Here is a 20,891-nt window from a genome sequence, read left to right on the forward strand (position 1 = left end):
AATTATATTTCTGATCAAGGATTTTTAAAGAATATAACAGAATACACTAAAAGCTTATTTCCAAAAATAAGTACTAAAAAAGAATGGAAATGGGATGAAAAAGATAGTATGCAAATTCAAAGAATTAAAGAATTATGTGAAAAACTTCCAGAACTTTATATTCCAGAAGAAAATGACTACTTAATAGTAGAAACAGATGCCTCAGACATAACCTGGTCAGGATGTCTAAAAGCTAAGAAAGCTATAAAAAGCTTGGAACAAGAAAAAGAATCACCAGATTCTAAATATTTCTCAAAGGAATTACTTTGCAGGTATATTTCAGGGACTTTTACTCCAACAGAACAGAGATATACCACTCACAAAAAGGAAACTCTAGCAGCAATTAAATCTCTTAAGAAATGGAAAATTGATTTACTACCCAGAGAATTTACATTAAGGACAGATTCAAGTTACCTAACAGGTTTTATACGATATAATTTAAAAGTTGATTATAATTATGGACGATTGGTAAGATGGCAATTATTTTTGTTACAATATCCAATAAAAATTGAATATATTAAGGGTGACAAAAATGTTATTGCAGACAGGGGCGGAGCTAGAAAAAATATTAGAGGGGGGCTAAAATTATTTACACAATAAAATAATATTAAAATAAAATTTTTAGGGGGGGCTAAACTGAAATTTACATATAATTTACATGTAAAAAATTAAAATTAGGGGGGGCCGTTGCCCCCCTTTCCCAGTATGTAGCTTCGCCCCTGATTGCAGATACATTAACGAGAGAATGGAGTTCGTCTACAACACATTAGATCAATAAATTCAAAAATATGAACAAGAACTCGAAAAATGCAAGCATTGTCAGCAAATAAGGACACAGATCCAATCCCTCAAGAAGGCCATTGAAGCAATGAAATCAACACAACAAGCAAAACCATCAGAGTTCAGCCAGCTAAGCATGGTGGACAAATCAGGTGAAGAAAAAATTTCAGAAAATAAAACAATTGCTGAAATCATTAAAAAATCCACCCAAGATAAAAAATATTATGTAATTTATAATGGCCCCATGAAAGGAGTATATGATGCCTGGGAAAAAGCAGCACCATTCACACATCAATCAAGGATAATTCATAAAGGAGGGTTTCTAACACTGGAAGAGGCAAAGGAATCCTTCAGGGAATATGAAGCTCTCCATCCAGAGCAAACCCTAAAAAGAGCAGATAAAGCTCCAATTCAAACCCAGAGAATAAGGATAATAAGAAACATTCCTACAAGGGCTGAAATCAAGGAAAAGAAAATGGTCTGTAGATCAAATCTCATAGAAACCCTTAACATAGTCCTGAATTGGACTGAAGAAAAAAGGACAATTTTGGGATATTATCCTATTGCCAAAGAACAGCTAACAAAGCTGGTTATATTTCCAGATGCTTCCCCATCGAACACCTATCAGTTTTTTCAGTATGGATTAATTGATACAATTTTAATTTTTAATGATCTAAAAATTATTAGTGAGTTTCCTGCAGGATTCGTTGATGCAGTAAAGAGATTTAAAAATATGATTGACAATGTAAATCCAAGGGATATATTCCTAAAATTTACAAACAGTCAACCTATTTTTAATGAAGAAGAAGAATGCTTGGTTCCAGCACACCAAGTAATATTCATGTCCGTCTTTCCAGGAAATTTTCAACCAATTGATCAGATTCAAGACTTAACAATTTACAGTCATGAAGGAAGGCTAGCCAGCACATTAGCAAGGGTTTTTGAAAGAACTCAAAAAATAACAAAGGAATCTCACACAAGGATTAATTATAAAAGTAGAAATACTTTGCTTGTGTCCAGTAAAAGAAATGAAATTGAAGAAAGAGAGATGAGACTCTTGGTGGAATTTGAATCAGCATTCTACAACTTATCTGGACTTTTAGAAAAGCTCCCTGAAGGGATAAAGAGGAATCTCTGCTATTTGATAAAAGACAGAGAAGACCACAAGTGCCAGCTATGTGCCTCAGAGTTATCTGAAGAAAGCAATAATGAAACAGAATCAACTCACATAATGAAAGAAGAGGACAATGCATCTGAGGGTCACATGATAAAAGAGGAGGACAGTGCATCTGAAGCATCTCTTAACATTATTGCATAGTGACGTAAGCACTTAGGTCATAAAGTACCAACAATGTAGCTGGTGCAAGAGAACAAACAATGACGTAAGCAATGACGTCATAAGAAGGGTAAGGATGGGAATTGTCCATCAAACCCAACTATTATAAATAGGTTGCTTAGACAATTGTAGAAGCATCAGACAATAGAAAGCAGGAGGCTAAGAGTACTCATATGCTAGGAGAGCAAGGAGGAAGCTGTCGAGGCGATTCTATAGTCTGAAGAAGAATTCCCTTAGGGAAAATCAATTCTAAACTCCCCTCTGGAGTTAGTATCTACAATCTCCCCTCTGGAAATAAAAACATCTTATGTAAAATATACTAAATAAAGAAAGTTTTTCTCTAGAAAGGTACGCCTTTATCCTAATCTCTTAGTTATGAATTATTTAGAAAGCTTAGAATTAACAGAAGAATCTGATTATTATAGATTAACTGCTTTATTAGATAATGAAAAACAGGCTGTTCTAAAAACAGAATTAAATCTCAAATCAAATGAAAATTTTAATAAACAAAATTTTTTAAAAGAAGTTTTTAATAGAAAAAATATAATATACTATGGAAAAATTCAACTTGAAGCCCCTATAAAGATAAAATTCACCAATGGAGAACTTGAAATAGCTTTGATAAATGATGAAGAATTGAGTAAACAGATTGAGAAAATTAAGGATCAACAAAAAAGATCTAAAATTGGATGGATTCATATTAGTACTATACAAGTCTTAATCAAATCTACATATATGAAAAGAATTAATTCACCAATAAGCTTAGCAATCTGTGACAAAAGAATTACCGATGACCCAATAGATTAAATAATTGGAATTGTTCATGAAAACTTGGCAAACGTAAATGTTAAATTCAATGCCCATCTTGGATATGCTATACCTTTATCAACTGAAAACCTTGGAAGATCTATAAGTTTGGCTTATAAATTTCACAGAAAGAATCTAATGGAACAAGACGATGAACCTTTTTCAATTACATATGCAATAAATTATGCTTTAACAAATAGCCATCATAGTATAATATTTAAAAACAGAGAAAGAATTTATGTTGATGATGAATTATTTCAGAAAATTGTAAAAACAGAAATACCAAAATATAAAGCTATTGAAAACCCAATTCTATTATTAAAAGAACCATCAGGAAAATTAGTTTCATCGAATTTTCAAATAAGAGAATCTAAAATTAATAGCCCTTTAAGTTTATCCAAGTTAAAAATTAAAGAAGAAAATTCTGAAATAAAAGAATTAACAAAAAAGGTCGAAAAATTAAATGAAACCCTAAACATTAAATTATGACAATAAATAAAGAAAAAATATATGTAACTTATCAAGACAAGAAACAAGAGCTCTTTGAAAGAGAAAATCGGTTGAATTATTTACAGTTTTCTGAAATAAATCAAAGAGCATTTGAAGCTCTAAAAATAATCTATGACAAGTTAAAAAGAGAAGTCGAAGAGCTAGAAAAATTAATGGAATCTCTAGAAAATAGTGATGAATCGATGATAGAATTTGCAGAAATTCTAAGATAAATAATGAAGCATAAAAAGATTGAAAAACCAGAAAATAAAATAAAAAGAAATAGGACGAGAAAATTAAAAAGTAAAATAAAGGAGTATAAAAGAAAATTAAATAATCTTCTGATTGAAATTGATGATCTTATACTAAAAAGGATAGAAATAAGAATAAATATAAACAAGTTGGAATTAAACTTAAAAAATTTATAAATGCCTGAAAAATCATATTATGACTTAAAAGAATTAAAGCTGCTGAAAGAAAAAATGGAGAATGAAATTGAAAAATTAAACAGATATTTAGAAACAAGAGAAGTGCAGAAATAAAAGAAGTTATTGAGGATTTGAGAAATTATAAACAGATAAAAGATTTTATATACAGTAATCCATGCAAAAAAGAATATTATAAACTAAAACAAGATTAAAAAGTTATAAATCAAAATTATAAATATACATCAAAGTAGTAGAAATGGTCAAACTATTCAAAGTTAAAAAATTTGGTATCAGAACCAAGTTAAAGATAACATTTTCTCTTTAAACAACATTTTTAGTAATACACTTTTAGTGATACGCTTTTACTTTCTCCTATCTACGTGTAGTTTTCTAACAGGAAGAAAGGCTATAGTCATTGTAGCCACAGCACACTCATAGCTTCCATAGACTGCACCTATATTATATACTTAAAAAGTTTTCTATAAGATACTGTGTTTATTATACGTCGAACAGAGCACTACAGAATTTCATAAAGCCGCCACGAAACAATTTTATGAATGATTTCTGTTGCGTACAGCAATAATACGATGATTACAGGATTTCATTTTTTTTTATTTCATGAATTATTTTCTGTTGCATTGGCGTTAATGGTATGTATATTGTATAATCTAATCTAACAAAATAAATAGCCACTTGAAGAACTAATCTAAGTGCTGACTCATCATAACAACCGAGGTGGTTTAATTAAAGAATAACTACACATTTCAAGTATTTTTAACAATTAAATCCAACCAAATTATCCTAAACTTAATAAAAATCATTTTTATCACACAAATGTATATACACGCACATTTCAATAACACAAAATATATTTTTTATTTTTGTCTTTTTCTTTTCTATTTTTTCTTCCTCCTTCTCTTTTTTTTTTCTCTTTTATTATTGTCATTACCAACAATACTAATATTTTACTTACATTTTTATTAATCCTGATTTTGTGTGTGCCATTATTAAATAATTTTTATTCATCTTTTAGTTTATTTCGGTTCATTTGTAAATTAATTGAGATTCACTTGATACTACTAATAAGTATTGACTAAATTTTTTATTCCTTAAGTAATTTTGGTTTATTTCTTAGTTTAATTGAGGTTTATTTGAATCCAAAAATAAATTGTATGTGTTTTTGTTGATGATCGAGTCTTTTTTACTATTTGTTTAAAACTAAACTAACTTCGGTTCATTTGTGTATTAATTGAAGTTTATTTGATGCTGCTGATAAATATTGACCAAATTTTTTATTATTTAAGTAATTTCGGTTCATTTATTAGTTTATTTAAGGTTCATTTGGATCCAGAAATAAATTCGATGTGTTTGAACTGAAATTACTTAAGGAATAAAAAATTTGATCAATACTTATTAGCAGCATCAAGTGAACCTCAATTAGCACACAAATGAATCGAAATTAATTTAGATTTGAACAAACAATAAAAAAGAATCAATCATAACAAAAATACGTCGAATTCATTTCTGAATCCAAATAAATCTCAATTAAACTAAGAAATGAACCGAAATTATTTAAGGAATGAAAATTTTGGTCAATACTTATCAGCAGCATTAAGTGAAACTCAATTAACACATAAATAAACCGAAATAAATTAAAAAATGAACCGATGACATTAGAGAAAAGTAGAACTAATAAAGATGTTTACAAAATGTTAGGGTTATCAGTGATGACGATAACAAAAAAAGAAAAGAATAATAATCTGCGTACGCAAATTTAGAAGAAAAAGAAGGATGAGGAGAAGAGAAAAGGAAGAAGAAGAACTTGCGTGCGTAAATTTAGAAGAAAAAGAAGAAGAAAAAAGAAGAAGGGGAAGAGAAGAAGAAGGAGGAGAAGAAGGAAAGAGAGAAAGAAAAAGAGAAGGAGAATGAGAAGAGATGCGTGATTTTAAAAATTTTTATAACAACTTAGTTAGATTTAGTTAAATATTTTATTTAAATGTAGAATTTTATTGTTTTTATTATTTTGACATTTTTAGTGAATATATAAAATTGACTTTAGAACATTTTAATATATTTTTTTCATGAATTAATAATGGTAAGAAATCATAACCAGAATCAATAATAAGATATAATTAAAAAAATAAAAATAAAATATTTTGGATTAATAAAAAAATAATTATGTGATATAATTCAAATATCGTCATATTAATCAAGAATAGAAATAGCAATGAACCTTTGTGGAGACAAAAACCTCTTCTCCATCCTCTGGTTTTTTAGTAAAAATCTCTGATGCTATTTTATTTCTGTCACAAATTTCTACTTAAATTTTATTTAAAAAAATAATATAATTATAATAAAATTCAATACAAATTAATTAAATGTATCAAAGTATCAAACTAAAACATAATCTAAACACAAAATTTAATATAATTAATATATGTACAAAATTTTTAACTTATAAATTAAAATAAAATAAAATAAATTTTAATAAAATAATATAATAATTCATAAAACAATTCTTAAGATTGGACATAACTTACAAAGATATTTAAGTATTTTTTTTTGTTTCATAAATTTTGCGGTAGAAGTATACTTAATTCCCAGTCCGTCTCTAACTCTCTATTTACCCATCTATGGGTGGAGTTTCATATCCATAGGATTTTATAGGGTCTCTATTAATCACTTCAGTGCTCAGTAATGTAAATTTTTTTACCACTCTTATTCAAAAAAGAAGCCATTATCAAATCATCAATGAGATTCAATATATTATTTATTAAAAAAATCAATTACAAGATATAAATTAAAAAGGTAATTAATTTGAAATTTTATTTATGAAAAAAATCGGACAAAAATCTAATTAATCAATTGATTACTATAGTTTCTAATATAATCAATTAATCACTTATTATATCAATCAATATATCATTTAATGTTATAATTTTTCCATATTCATTTAAAAGTTGTGGTCAGTCTTCCTATTTTTGGTATATATATATCATTGAATGAAATTTAAAAGATAAATGTTTAAAATAGCTCCTTTAATGATATGAAAAAGTTTTTTAATTTTATCCATAAAAACTAATTAAAAACAATAAAATTACTAGACAATTTGTAAATTAAAAAAATAAAATCATTGGTAGCAATTTCTGATTTTAAAAATATAAACTAAATAGAAAAAAAATTATAAGTGTACTTACACTATTTTTTCTTAAACTAATATTATTTTTTAATTTCGTTTCATAGGATTTCTTAAAATTATTTATATTTCTTTTCTAAATTTTTGGATTAAAAAATGACAAAATTGATTAACTAATTTTAGTGAATCTGAGTGGTTAGTTCATTCATCTTTTTAAATAAATATTGATAATTTAAATTTTATATTTTATATATAATAATTTATTAGTCAAAATTCTTACAAATAAAACTTAGATCTGCAACCAATTAGAGTGCCTTTAGTTTATTGTTTGAATCACATGAAATACATGTTATTGTTATCTTTTTGAAACGTTCTAATTTTTTATTTAACTATACTTTTTCTCTCTAAATATAAATTATTGTTATTTTTTTTATAATATGAATTATTGATAGATAGGGTAAATTAAATAAAAAATTAATCATAAATAAAAATAATAATAAAAAACTATAACATATTAAAAAAATACTAAAAAAATATTATATAAAAAATACTAAAAATAAACATATTTTAAAACATTATTATGTATATAATATAATTTAATGTCATGTTATAAAAATAATTTTAATTAATATTATTTAAATAATATTTATTTTATTAAAATTAATTTTATTGCCAAATATAAATCATATGAGTACAAATTTATTTTACTCAAAATTAAATTTATTCAACCTCAAATATCAATCTACACACACATCTAGTCTTTAGCACATTGAAGTATGAAATTCCAATAATAATAATAATAAGAAAAGTTAAAATGGTAAATGAAGTGGAAATAAAAACATTCCTTAATTAACCAAATAAAATGATGTTTCTATTCCTATATATTCGTCACAGAAATTAAACCTCACCGTCAATCACAAATCAAATGGATAGCTTTAGCTTTACCTTTTTGATTTGGTGCCTTCTTGCTCTCAATCACATACTTCCGTTAACGATTCAAACCATTGAGGCTCGAATTCCAGAATCTCCACTTCAATGCAACCAAACATTTTGTATTCTCCACAACAGCTATGGAAAATGGGGTGATCGAAAAGACTGTTATGCCCTCAACGCAACCTACCCAACAACGGAACAAGAACTTCACGTGGCCGTCTCGTTTGCTGTGGAACACAATCTGAAAGTGAAGGTGGTCACAAAATTCTCACATACCATCCCCAAGCTCGCCTGCCCTGACCAAGCGGTCCAAAACAGTTTTGTTATTAGTACGGAGCGTTATAACCGTCAAATACAGATAGATGTTGCCAATTCTATTGTCACCGTTGACGCTGGTGTTGGCCTTCGCCAGTTGATTGACGCCGTTGAAGCCTCTGGGTTTAGTTTGGTGGCCTCACCTTATTGGGAAGGTATTGTAAATTTGTAATAGAGATCCTAAAAAAAAAACTTCTAATCAATTTCTCACTTTTGTTAAATTTTTTATGTTTTAATTTTTTTACGTAACTATGTTATAAAAATTAAAAACTAAATAAAAATTCAAAAAAAAGTATTGGCTAAACCATTTTTTATATTAATATTATTTGAGAATATTTCAGAAACAAAAAATATAAATATAGTCTAGATAGCTGATTTAGTTATATTAAAATATTAAAAATAAATTGACTATATATAATAATTAATTCTAGTGATTGATATTTAATACATACATAATATTTTTGGTATTTACATAATTAAGTAAGAATAATAAGATTATTAAAATAAAAGTGAAAATAGTTATATCTGTTCGAGTTATTCAAATTCAACCATTAAAATAAAAAAAAAATAGCCATCAAATTTGTTACCTTCATGATCCTCGTCAACATCTCTTATTGTCACTCCCTTATTTCGATCAACATGGTGTATTTATCCTTCAAGATGATATAATTCTCTTATTTATTTCCTTCATTCAGGGGTAACAATTGGGGGACTTATTAGCACAGGGGCACATGGGAGTTCTTGGTGGGAGAAAGGTGGTTCTGTTCATGATCATGTTGTGGGGCTCAGCATCGTTGTTCCTGCTTCCAAATCTGAAGGATATGCCAAGATTTTGAGATTGGAAGCACATGATCCATTATTCAATGCTGCCAAAGCATCGCTCGGTGTCTTGGGTGCTATCTCCAAGGTTAGTATATTATTTATGTTAGGATTTTTTTATATTTAAATTAATTAAATATAATACATTTTGAGATTCGTAATATATAGAAAAATTATGATTTTAAATGGATGTTACACATTTCAAATATAATATTTTTAAGCTGGTAAAATTTTAAAGTTGTGAATTTTTTAATTTAAAATTTAAATAATTAAATTAATAATTTAATTTAATTAAATACAAATAAACGTACTCATATTTTTATATTTGTTTATATATTCAATTTTAAAAAATTTCTTATCCTAAATATGAGTATCCAATTTATGTATGTACAATCTTCCGGACATTGACATTACCCAAATGTGTAACATCAATTTAAAACGAAAATTTTTACATTTTAGAAAAATTCTAAAATAATTTTTAACGATCATTTATTTTAGTTTCAGCGGCGATAAAAATAACTGTTAATACATTTACTGATAATTAGATATTAGTCGTCTTATATTTTGTCGTTAAAATTTTTTTACTGATAATTAGATATTAGTCGTCTTATATTTTATCGTTAAAAAATTTTAGGTTTTTAGCAGCAATTATAAATATTCTAGTGTGTAAATTTTGGAGTAATTACAAAATTAGTAATTACAAAACAACCCTAAAAAATTCTCAACAAATTATAAACTAAATTGATGGGAGAAAATCAAATCAGTGTTAATTGAATTGAAAAAAAAGTGAAAAATTACCTGCAAGTCCAACAATTTTAAGAAGGTGCATTTGTAAACAAGAGATTTCAAACTGTTCGTTAGAGATGTTAGAGCACTAGATCAATCTCAAGCTGGCATCGGATAAATAGAATGAATCGGGATGTGGCGGAGAAGGTGTTGTCGGCAACGCAATGCACTTTCAGAGAACGCCTTTTGACGGAAACGGTAAGAGAGAGGAGAAAGGGAATGGAGAGACACTCGTCGATGTAGAGGTTGTGGAGATTAAAGAGCGGAGGAGGTGGAGGAAGATATCAGGCGGAAGCACTACAACAATATAGATTATTTTTGATGGTTATAATGTGTAAAAAAAAATTAAAATTTGTCAAAAAAACAAATTTTGACATTATTTTAACTATGAAAATATGTTAATAAAAGTTTTGTCAAAAATAGTATTTTTAACATATAAGCGATTGTGAAAAAAATTTAAATCTTATTTTGATAAATATTGGCTGTCAAAAATAATTTGTTAGAAAATTTTGAGAATATATTTTCTGTGATACTTATTAATTGTCAAAAATACTATTTATTTTGACACTTATTGACTATAAAATATTCTCAACAAAAAATTTTAACAAAGAATGAGATGTGATCTTGAAACTAAAGAATAAATTGAGATTTTGAAGATAAAGAATGAGTTGTATAATCCTAAATTGAGAGCAGTGTGATGTCAAAATTAACATAGTCCAAAGAAAAAAAAATAGTAGAGTAGATTGAAAACAAATGAATATCAAAATTGAGGAGTAATTTTCTACGGTCAAATTTTTCGTCAAGAAAATATAGAAAATTTGACATTTGTGATATTTGTCAAAAATATATATTAATTTTGACATTTAATTATGGTGTTAAAAAATAAAATGTCAAAATAACTCTATTTTCTTGTAGTGAGGTACCGATTTGGAGGGTGGAGATGACTTACGACGACGACAGTGATAGTGAATTTAGGTTTTGGTCTTCACTCTCTCTCGGTGACCGTAAACTTAGTGGAATTATTATAAAATAAATTATTTTAATAAAAATAATATCGACCATAGTATTATAGATATTAAAAATTTTTCACTAAATTTTTTTTATATTTTTAGTGATAATAATAATAATAATTATTATAATATATAATGACCACAAAAATAAAATTTAAATTAAAAAATAGCAACTATTATATTATTGTCGCTAAAATTAATTGTTCTTGTTACATTACTAATTTCAGTAAATATTATATTTAATTAATTTAAGAAAAATGATCAATTTATGTTTCATCTATATATATGTTATGTATTATAGGGTTATTTTTTGAAAGAAAGGTTGGGTAGTTAATATTTAATAAAAATAGAAAATTAATTGATATTAATTTAAATATAAAAAATTACCTAATATTTTTCATTACTAATATGCGAGTTCTGTCCGATTTATATTTGTGTTAATGAGGTACTCATAAATAAAAATTTTATTTTTATTTTTTTATACATGTAAAATTTAATAAATTTATTTAAATATATAATTTTTTGTTAATGTTAAATGAATTGAAATATTAATAGACTAAAATTTTAAAATAATAAATATTTTGAAGTTGATGGAATATTTAAACATAAATAAACAAGAAGAGAGTTTTTTACTTTTATAAAAGATGATGTTATTTCTTGTATTTTAAAATCTTGACTTTAACGACAGACAACAAAAAAATCTTGACTTTAAAGGTACATATACGTATATATTTAAAATTTAATGCGTTTGAATATAATATAATATCAAAATTTTAAAATGATAATATTATAAATAATTTAACTAATATATGTATTAAGAATTTATATTTAAGTTATTAGTTAAAAAGTTTTCAAAAAATACTTTTATATATTTATTGAAATAAAATATTTAAACATTTTTACTAATTATAATATATATTAGTTAAATTCTGTTTTCTTAAAATCCTATTTTAAAATAGTCATACCATTTGAAAAGTGATGAGAATAGTATATTTCATCTAAATCTAGATTGAGACAACTAAGATGTCAAAAAGAATGATGGATATTCACATGTATAATTTGTACATGAATTTTTTCCTTGATTGCCGCCCCGCGTGCTATGAATAATAATTTGAGGTGTCTCGAAAGTAGGACGATAAAAAAGACAAACATCCATGATCCATTCTCTTTGTTTTTTATTTTTAATGAAGTCTTGTCTACTAAATAAAAAATTTAATGCATTGATTTTAATTATTTCTTGAGGGAGTATTACTTGGGAGTTGGGATCAAGCTCAAATCTAAATATAGAACCGTATCAAATTCAATAATGCAGTTTATGGAGAGTTTTATTGTTTATTTTTGAGTAGATGTCTTTGATCATTTGTTTAAAAAATAAAATAGTTTTTTTATCATTTAAAAACTTTTATCTGATTTTTAATTAAATAATTAGTATAAGTGGTCCGATCTCTAATACATCAGCAAGTCATGTTTACATAAACCATTGGAGATTAATTAGACTAATTACTTGAATAATTAAAAATTGATTAAAAATTTTTAAATTGTAAAAGATTATTTTGTCTTTTTAGTAAATAATCAAAGACGAAAAAGATATTTACTTTTTATTGTTTATACCTGCACATTAAAACGAGCCTTTAAATTTCAGCATTTGATTAATCTTTGAATTTAATAATATATTATTTTAATTTTTTTTACTCACTTTCACGATATCAATTATTTAAAAAATTAGAGAAATTATTTATTTATTTTTTTAAAAAACTGAATAAAATATCATTTTTAAAAAATACTTAATTACATTGACATTAAAAACCTTTGTATACTTCTTTAACAATCACTGTCTTTGGGTAGCTTATGTGTCCATATGATATTAATTTTGATAAAATAACTACCGCCTATTTTGATTTTATTTGTTTATTATCAAATTTTTTAAGTAAATAAAATAATTACTAATATATGTAACCGTGGGTGAATTTATGTTTTTGTCCTAAATTACATCTCATTTTTATTGTAAATAAGATATCTCATCATTTATCTTGTTTACCGTGCAAGTGAAATATAAAGGAACAAAAATTTGAGCTCTCTGTATAAGTAGATTCATTAAGCCTAAACCATGACACAATCTTCTCATTCTTTTTCGTGTTTGTCTTACAAATAGCTGATAGAAAATATATATATTTGTTAGTATGTATTGAAATACATACATAAAAGATGACGAGTACGGGTCTCATTTGAATACACACTTGTCATGTGGGTTGAAGAACTTCATCATATTGACGAATACGGGAACACTTGATTGAAAAGAGATTGAGAATGTCGTCGGATATATGTTTCTAATAGTCTTGGAAAATATTATTTATTATTATTTATAAAATTTGGTTATAAATATGAATAAAATTTGATTATAAACGTATGTCAATGTGTGATCATTCCTTTTCCAACATGTATTCATATTTTTAGTGTTTACACTTTACAGCATGATTGATATAATTTAGAGCTAGTACATATTTAATTTTGTATTTATCCTTAATAAAATGTGACGGATTAGTAATGTTATTATTAACGTGTAGGTAACATTAAGAGTGGAACCAAGTTTCAAAAGAAGCATAACCTACAATTTCACGTCCGATGTTGGTCTTGAAGATTTGTACGTAGATCATGCAAATAAATATGAGTTTGCAGACATAACTTGGTATCCATCACAACACACTGCTGTTTATAGATATGATTCAAGGGTTCCCTTAAATACTTCCGGTAATGCAGTCTTTGACTTCATTGGATTTCAAAATAATCCAACTTCGATCTCCGAAGCAGTTCGAGCTACAGGTAATTAATAATAATTCACAAAATTTTATTGGTCGTATATAGAGACTAAATGCATGCATGATGATGTGCAGAGAGTTTGTTAGAAAAAACAAGAAACACGCATGGGAAATGCTTAACAGCAGCAGCAACATTAGCATTTAAAAAAGCTACAGCAAATGGTTTAAAGAACAATGGCATTCTTTTCACTGGCTATCCAGTAATCGGTTACCAAAGCAAAATGCAAACCTCAGGTTCATGCTTATACTCCCAATCACTCCTCACATCATGTGCTTGGGATCCAAGAATCAAAGGCTTGTCCTTCTATGAATCCACAGCAATCTTTCCAGCTTCTATTTTCCGTGATTTCATCTTGGACGTGAAAAAGCTCAGAGACTTAAACCCCGAACATTTTTGTGGGGTTGACAACTATAACGGTATTCTTATACGTTATATCAAAGGGTCGGATGCATATCTAGGTCAATCTGAAGACTCTATAGTAATTGATTTCAATTATTATAGAGCCAAAGAGGCATCAACTCCGCGATTAAACCAAGATATTTGGGAAGAATTGGAACAAATGGCGTTTTTTAAGTATGGGGCGAAGCCACATTGGGGTAAGAATAGGAACATTGCATTCTTGGGAGTGGATAAGAAGTACCCAAATTACAACAAGTTTATTGAAGCAAAACAACAATTGGATCCACAAAATGTGTTTTCTAGTAATTGGTCTGATGAAATATTGTTTGGGAAGGAATTAGAGAAGAGTGATGGATGTGCTCTTGAAGGGTTATGCATATGTAGTGAACACAGACATTGTAGCCCACAAAACAATTATTATTGTAGCCAAGGACTTGTCTATAAGGATGCTAGGGTTTGTAGATATTCAAAGTCATCTCTCCCATCTTCAGTATAGAATAATTATACAATAAAAATTCAGGTGCAAATATTTCATGTGAAATTGATAGTTGAGAGTTGATAAATTATAATTTAATCAAACTTAATAAATTATTTAATAATTTTTACTATTCACTCACATAACATTAACTGCACCTAAGTTTCTACTTAATTATTATACGAAGGATGGAAAAAGATGATGTTTGTTTATTACCAATGTATTTAAAATTATTCTGGAAAATGATACAAGTACTTTAAGCAAAGTTATACCATGCATGACACTCAAAAATATAACTTCTTCAAAGTTTACTTCTTTCATTCATGGCTTCACTGGAAAAATAATTTTCGGATAACACAAATAAATTACGTGTGGTAACGAACTCCAAAGAATCTTCAAATCTAGAATATATTGAAGGAACAATTTCTCTAGATCTAAATTATTAAACGTGTGACATATATTACAGCTTTGTTAGGTAGACAACGACTTTTATAAATAATGTGAATAATATGTTCTAAAATTGACCTAATAAAATAAAAAGAAAAATACTCTACTCCAACTTACCTCTTAAATCCTAATCATCCGCATACCTAATGAATTGAATATCTAGCCATAGTTAATTGTATATGAATAAATCGAATCAAAAGGGATAATTATCCAATTAAGAATAATCAATATAATTATCTGCATATCTATAAATTAAATATTCGACGTATCTATTGTTCACATTATTTAATATTTTTATTGTCTTCTTATACTTTATTCGCTGCCTTTCTTTACTTGGCCTAATTTGTCCTTGTAGTCTTGTAGTAAGATATTATAGTAGATAGATGAAGATTTTTCAAGTTACCAAAAACCTCTTTCGCATTGTACTTTCTTTATTGTACAAAGAGGAGAAAATAAGAATATAATTTTTAAGACAGAATTAAAATAAAATAAAATAAGATATTTTAAATAATAAAATATTTTAAATATTAAAAAAATTAAAATTTAACCTAAATATTAAAGTAATATTTTATCCTAATAAATACAATGCATCATAACATTCAAATTTTATTCTGTCTAGTGTTCAAAATTTCTCAATTCCAACCTAAAATAATTGTAATGCATTGTGACATCTAAAATTCATCACTTACTAGCATCCACAATTCAAATCAAACATCAAACACTATACCAAAAAAAACTATGGGTGCATTTAAGTCGTGCTCTCATTTTCTATTCTCATTTTTAATATTTTCTATAGTGAAAACAATAAAATCATTCATGGCAAGAATTATTGGCTCCATTATATACCAACTTTACTAGCCTACTAGCCATCAGTAAAAATTGGCTCGTAAAAAAAAAAAACTATCTAAGTTACTGACAGTTTTGATTTTAATAACAATTAGGTCGTCGATAATTTTTTAGTTTTGAAGAGATGTCAATTAGGTTATCGATAATAAAGCAGTTTGTATAGTACAAGAGATGCAGAAAGTTAGTTAGAATTAGTATTAGTCCAAACATTTCAAATTAAATGCTAAATTCATTATCCATGAAGAATTAGGATTCAAGATACTATTCTAAGCTAATGGTTTAATTTCTCAAGTCAAAACAGAAAATGACTCGCTCATGGCAAATACGAAACATGATCAAATAAAATAAAAGTGTAAGAAAATATATTGAAATAAAATACCCAAACGCTATCTCAATAATGTGAATTGTATCACAATAGATGAAAGGAAAGCAAAATAACATTAATTAACCTAACAAACAAGGTGCTGAAAATGCCATCCCCATTTGAGAAATAATTTCAAATAAAGTGCCAAAAATTGATTGAGTCAGTAGAGTGCTGATACAAGAGGCTTTATAATCTTAGCTTGATGTACAAGAAATACAACTAACTATAACGAACTCATCAACTAGCTTAACCAACTCTTAGTTATCATAACTAACTCTGCCAGTTGGCATAACTACCTAACCGACTTACTATCTCTATGAGCATGTTTTATAATATATTAATATTTTTTTATCCATAATAACATTACGAAAATATAAATATTTTAAAATTATATTAGTTTTGTCTTAGCATTATAGATTTTGGTATAAAAAATTTACAAAATCAAACAATTTTTAAAAAAAGATCGTATAAGACAGAAGTTCCGTTGGCTAAGAAAATCAATGTCTCTCTAGATAAAAAAAAATAAATAAATAATAAGATTTTTAGTTATTATTTTCATGTGAAAGAGTGTAAATTTTTATTAATAATTAATTTTAACATTTGTTATCTAAAATTTGAAACAACTAAACGTGTATACTTTTACATTATTTGATACATGTTAAGTCTAATGTACAAATAGAAATAATTAATTTTTATACTTGCTATTTAAAAATAATATTTTTTTCTCTATGTATATAAAAATATAATTAGATATTAGCATAAAAAATTTATATTGATAGTTATAAAATTAACTCAAAATTAATTTTTTTAAATAATTGAATCTTGATTCTAACTTTTAATCACAACATTAGTACTCTCTCTAAATTATATATAATAAATATTTGAAGAAAGAGAAGTAAAAATATAGATGAGAAAGATAAGTGGTGAATATTTAAAATTAAATAAAAAATATATAATAATATTTTTTATTTGAATTATATTATTTTGTTAATTTTTTTAGAATAGAAAGATAGAGAATGAGATAAAAGAGATAGTAAGATAAAGAAGAAGAATGAGATAAGGAATTTGTTAATTTTTTGAAAGAAAAAGGTTATTTTAATTGTGATGAAAAGTATTTGTGATGACACATTTTGATTTGTCAAATTATTAATATAAAATAAAAATTATAAATTATATATATAGTGGGAATGGTGGAGAGAAATAGAAAAAGGAAGAGAGATAGATGAGAGAATGTAAGAATCTAGTTTATTAATTTTGAAAAAAAATATTTTTTCTTAATTTTAATAATAGAATATCATGTAATATATATTTTGATTATTAAATTAGTTAAAATATCTAATATATAATATAGCTATATTTTAATTTTATTATTTTTATTTTAATTTTAATACAATTAGAGAATGTCATATTGCATATTTAAATTGTCAAATTTATAATTAGTAATTGATAATGATATAAAAAAGATAAAGTGGGTGAAAAAAAATAAAAAATAAAGATATAAAAACTCTTTAATTTAAAAAAAATTAATTTCAAATACAATAAAAAATAACATACCACATATATTAATTATAAAATTAGTAATATATAATAAATTAAGTTATCCATGGACAGATTAAACCTAATTGATGGGAGTTCTGCTGTTACACAATTATTCTGCTCTAAATTTTTCTTTGATGCTTTGGCTTCCACACGAGTGATTTTTAGAAACACATACAATATATGTTGACTCTTCACCGACCGCATTATTGACTATGTTATCAAGAATGTGAAGCATATTCCATATAAAGATACTATATTCTAAATTATTACCATATTTTACTAAAGTTAGTGTGATTTTTTATATTTTTGAAAATTATTTTACTGATAATAATTTTGTTAAGTGAGTTTATCTGTTATTCAAATTTTTCATCAGTACCTTCTATTATAGATATTATATTAAGGTCGAATTCAAATGTCATATTATTTGCAATAATAAACGCAATTTCTTGTAAAATTTCTTAGCTTATACATTATTGTACTTGCAATGGTATTAAAGTCATGATTTTTGAATGATTATAATTAAATTAATGGAAGATATATATTACAAAGAATCAAGTGCAAGTAAATGTTTTAACATAAACAAAGAATTAATAATTTTTTCATATCTCCATTAATTGATATTAAATGCCCTAAGGAAAACAAAGAATCAAGTACAATTAACTCAATTAATATATATTATTGTTACCGTCTATTATTATTATTATTATTTAATATATTCTTAAATATAAAAATTAAATTATAAAATGAAATATTAAGTATTGATTATAAGAAGGCCTAATAGTAAGGAATGTGATATTATAATTAATATTATTAATAAGTAGAGTTGATAAGAATACGATAAATAGAATAATAAAAAAATGAAATAAAAAATAAAACTGTTATTAAGTGATGTAAATGAAGTAAATTATGAAAAGTTTTGGCTAATTATGGCTGAAAATTTTTGTTATCAAACTTTTCCCATGTAAATATGCAATTGTGGTTTCAACAGAAAAGCTTTAAAAAATGTTGAGTCTCTTTGGATAGATCACCTTGTTTTAAGACCAGTGTAAATGTGTACAACAGCCATTTTAACCAAATAGTAGATAAGTAACTTATTTATTTCTTTATTTATTTCCATGAGTAAGAAATGCTTAACATATGAAAATAAAATCACAAAGACTTGATGAATGTTAAACATATAATTATTTTATGTATTTTTTATTAATTTAATTTTTTAAAAGAAATCATTTAAAGAAATCGAAAAATAACACAAAATCATGAATAAAAAGATCTGAAACTGAAAATGCATGTCATTTTTTCTTCTCCTTGAGTTCGCCACCCGCAGTAGGTAGTTTTTTATTTTTTTTATTTTTTCCCCTTTCATTTTGCTTTAATTCTCTTGTATATTTTCCATCCAATTTTTATTGGCTGATATGTGAAATGTGAAATGATGCCTTTAAGACATCTCTTTTTTCCTTTGATTACATTTTTCAATTCTATCCGTTCAATTTCTTATCTATCTCAAATTCGTCTTCAACTGTTTTTTTTATGACGAGTTCCCTAATTTTCCATCTAATTCCCTAATTCTAGTACTCTTAATAAGAGCAATGCTGTTTGATTTATTTTTCATATTTTGATGCTTATTAATAATTTATCTAATGTTTAGTATGATTGTGATCATATATATACATACAATAACTTTATTTAATTATTTTATTACCACATTTATTTTTTAAAACACTATAAATGATGATGTGAATATTAAGATAACCGTTTTAGCCTAATAGTGGGTACAATTAATAGTGAAGTGGATAATTTTTTCCCAAAAATTGAAATAGATGTATCTCTATTTTTATGATGTGTTTGGTATGTGTTTTAAGATATTTAACACAGGAATAAAGGTAAGCAAAATTGTGTTTTCTGTTGCATTTATTTACACTAGATAGAACTAAAAGAATATCTTTATTTACGTTTATTTAGTATTGGTTTGCATGTTATTAAGCTGTTAAAAGAAATTTAATGAATTTCTTTTAATTTTTTTAGTGTGTGTTTGGCAAAATTAAAAAAGTATTAGAAAAATAAAAAAATTTAAAAATTATAATTTACATTTTTTTAAAAGATATTTTTTACTTAAATTTTTTTAGCATAATAAATAAAAAAATATTTTTATATTATTATACCTAAATATAATTTTTAAATAAAAAAATATTTTTACATGAGATATCCAAATATAAAGTTATCGACTATATTTATCTGTATACTAAGATCAACTATCAAAGACATATTAAAATATAAATAGATATCAAAAATAAATTAAATATATTTATATACAATATATTAGTGGCTGATTTTGGTGAATGAATAATATTTTTATAAAAGTATTTTTATTTTTTTAAAAAATGTTATAAAAAAATCACTTGAAAAAGTTTTTTTTTTAGAAACACTCATTCAGACAAGCCTTTAGAGTAGATAAAATATAGAAATATATAAAGTACAAAAATGATCATTTTTAATTAAAAATAAAATTTTTCCAGCATATAATTTTCATTTTCCATTCTTAAACTATCCTTTTTAATCAAATTATTTTTAGGGAAAAAGACAAATAGGTCTCTGACTTTTTAAACTTTTGATAAATACATCCTTGACAAAATTTAAATACAAAAAAGTCCCTGACTTTAACAAACGGAGGACAATTTAGTCCTTCCGTCTATTTGCCTCTCATACACCTAACGGAACTGGCTAACGTGGCTGAAACGGTGTCCAGGTGTCCATTACGGTGCCACGTTGGAAGGGGAAAAAAGTTCGAAAGACAAATAAGTCCTTGACGTCATTTTACAAATAAAGTTCGAAGGACAAATAGGTTCTTGAGAATTTTTTTTTCAAAATTAATAAATTCATTTCCTAAATTCTCTCATCTACCTCTCTCCATTTTTATATTTCTCTCTACTATTTTTACTCTATATATAATTATATTTTATATTAGTAATTTGACAAATCAAAATATGTCATTCGATATTTTTTTACAATTAAAATATTTTAAATGTAAAATTATACACATGAAATTATTTTAAATTTTAGATAACGAATGTTAAAATTAATTACTAATAAAATATTAGACTTTTTCATATAAAAATAATAACTAAAAAT

General features: G+C 25.5%; 1 protein-coding gene across 1 annotated transcript; it reads left to right on the forward strand.

Moving 5' to 3' along the window:
- Nucleotides 1–7,719: 7,719 nt before the first annotated feature.
- Nucleotides 7,720–14,635, forward strand: LOC112755579 (L-gulonolactone oxidase 3). The gene is made up of 4 exons (XM_025803758.3): nt 7,720–8,418; nt 8,959–9,170; nt 13,443–13,698; nt 13,770–14,635. Exons 1-4 carry the CDS (start codon nt 7,941–7,943, stop codon nt 14,588–14,590), a joined length of 1,767 nt encoding a protein of 588 aa, XP_025659543.1. The 5' UTR covers nt 7,720–7,940; the 3' UTR covers nt 14,591–14,635.
- The last annotated feature ends 6,256 nt before the right edge of the window (nt 14,636–20,891 follow it).

Source organism: Arachis hypogaea, chromosome 6 (genome assembly GCF_003086295.3).
Source record: "Arachis hypogaea cultivar Tifrunner chromosome 6, arahy.Tifrunner.gnm2.J5K5, whole genome shotgun sequence".
NCBI classification, from domain to species: domain Eukaryota; kingdom Viridiplantae; phylum Streptophyta; class Magnoliopsida; order Fabales; family Fabaceae; genus Arachis; species Arachis hypogaea.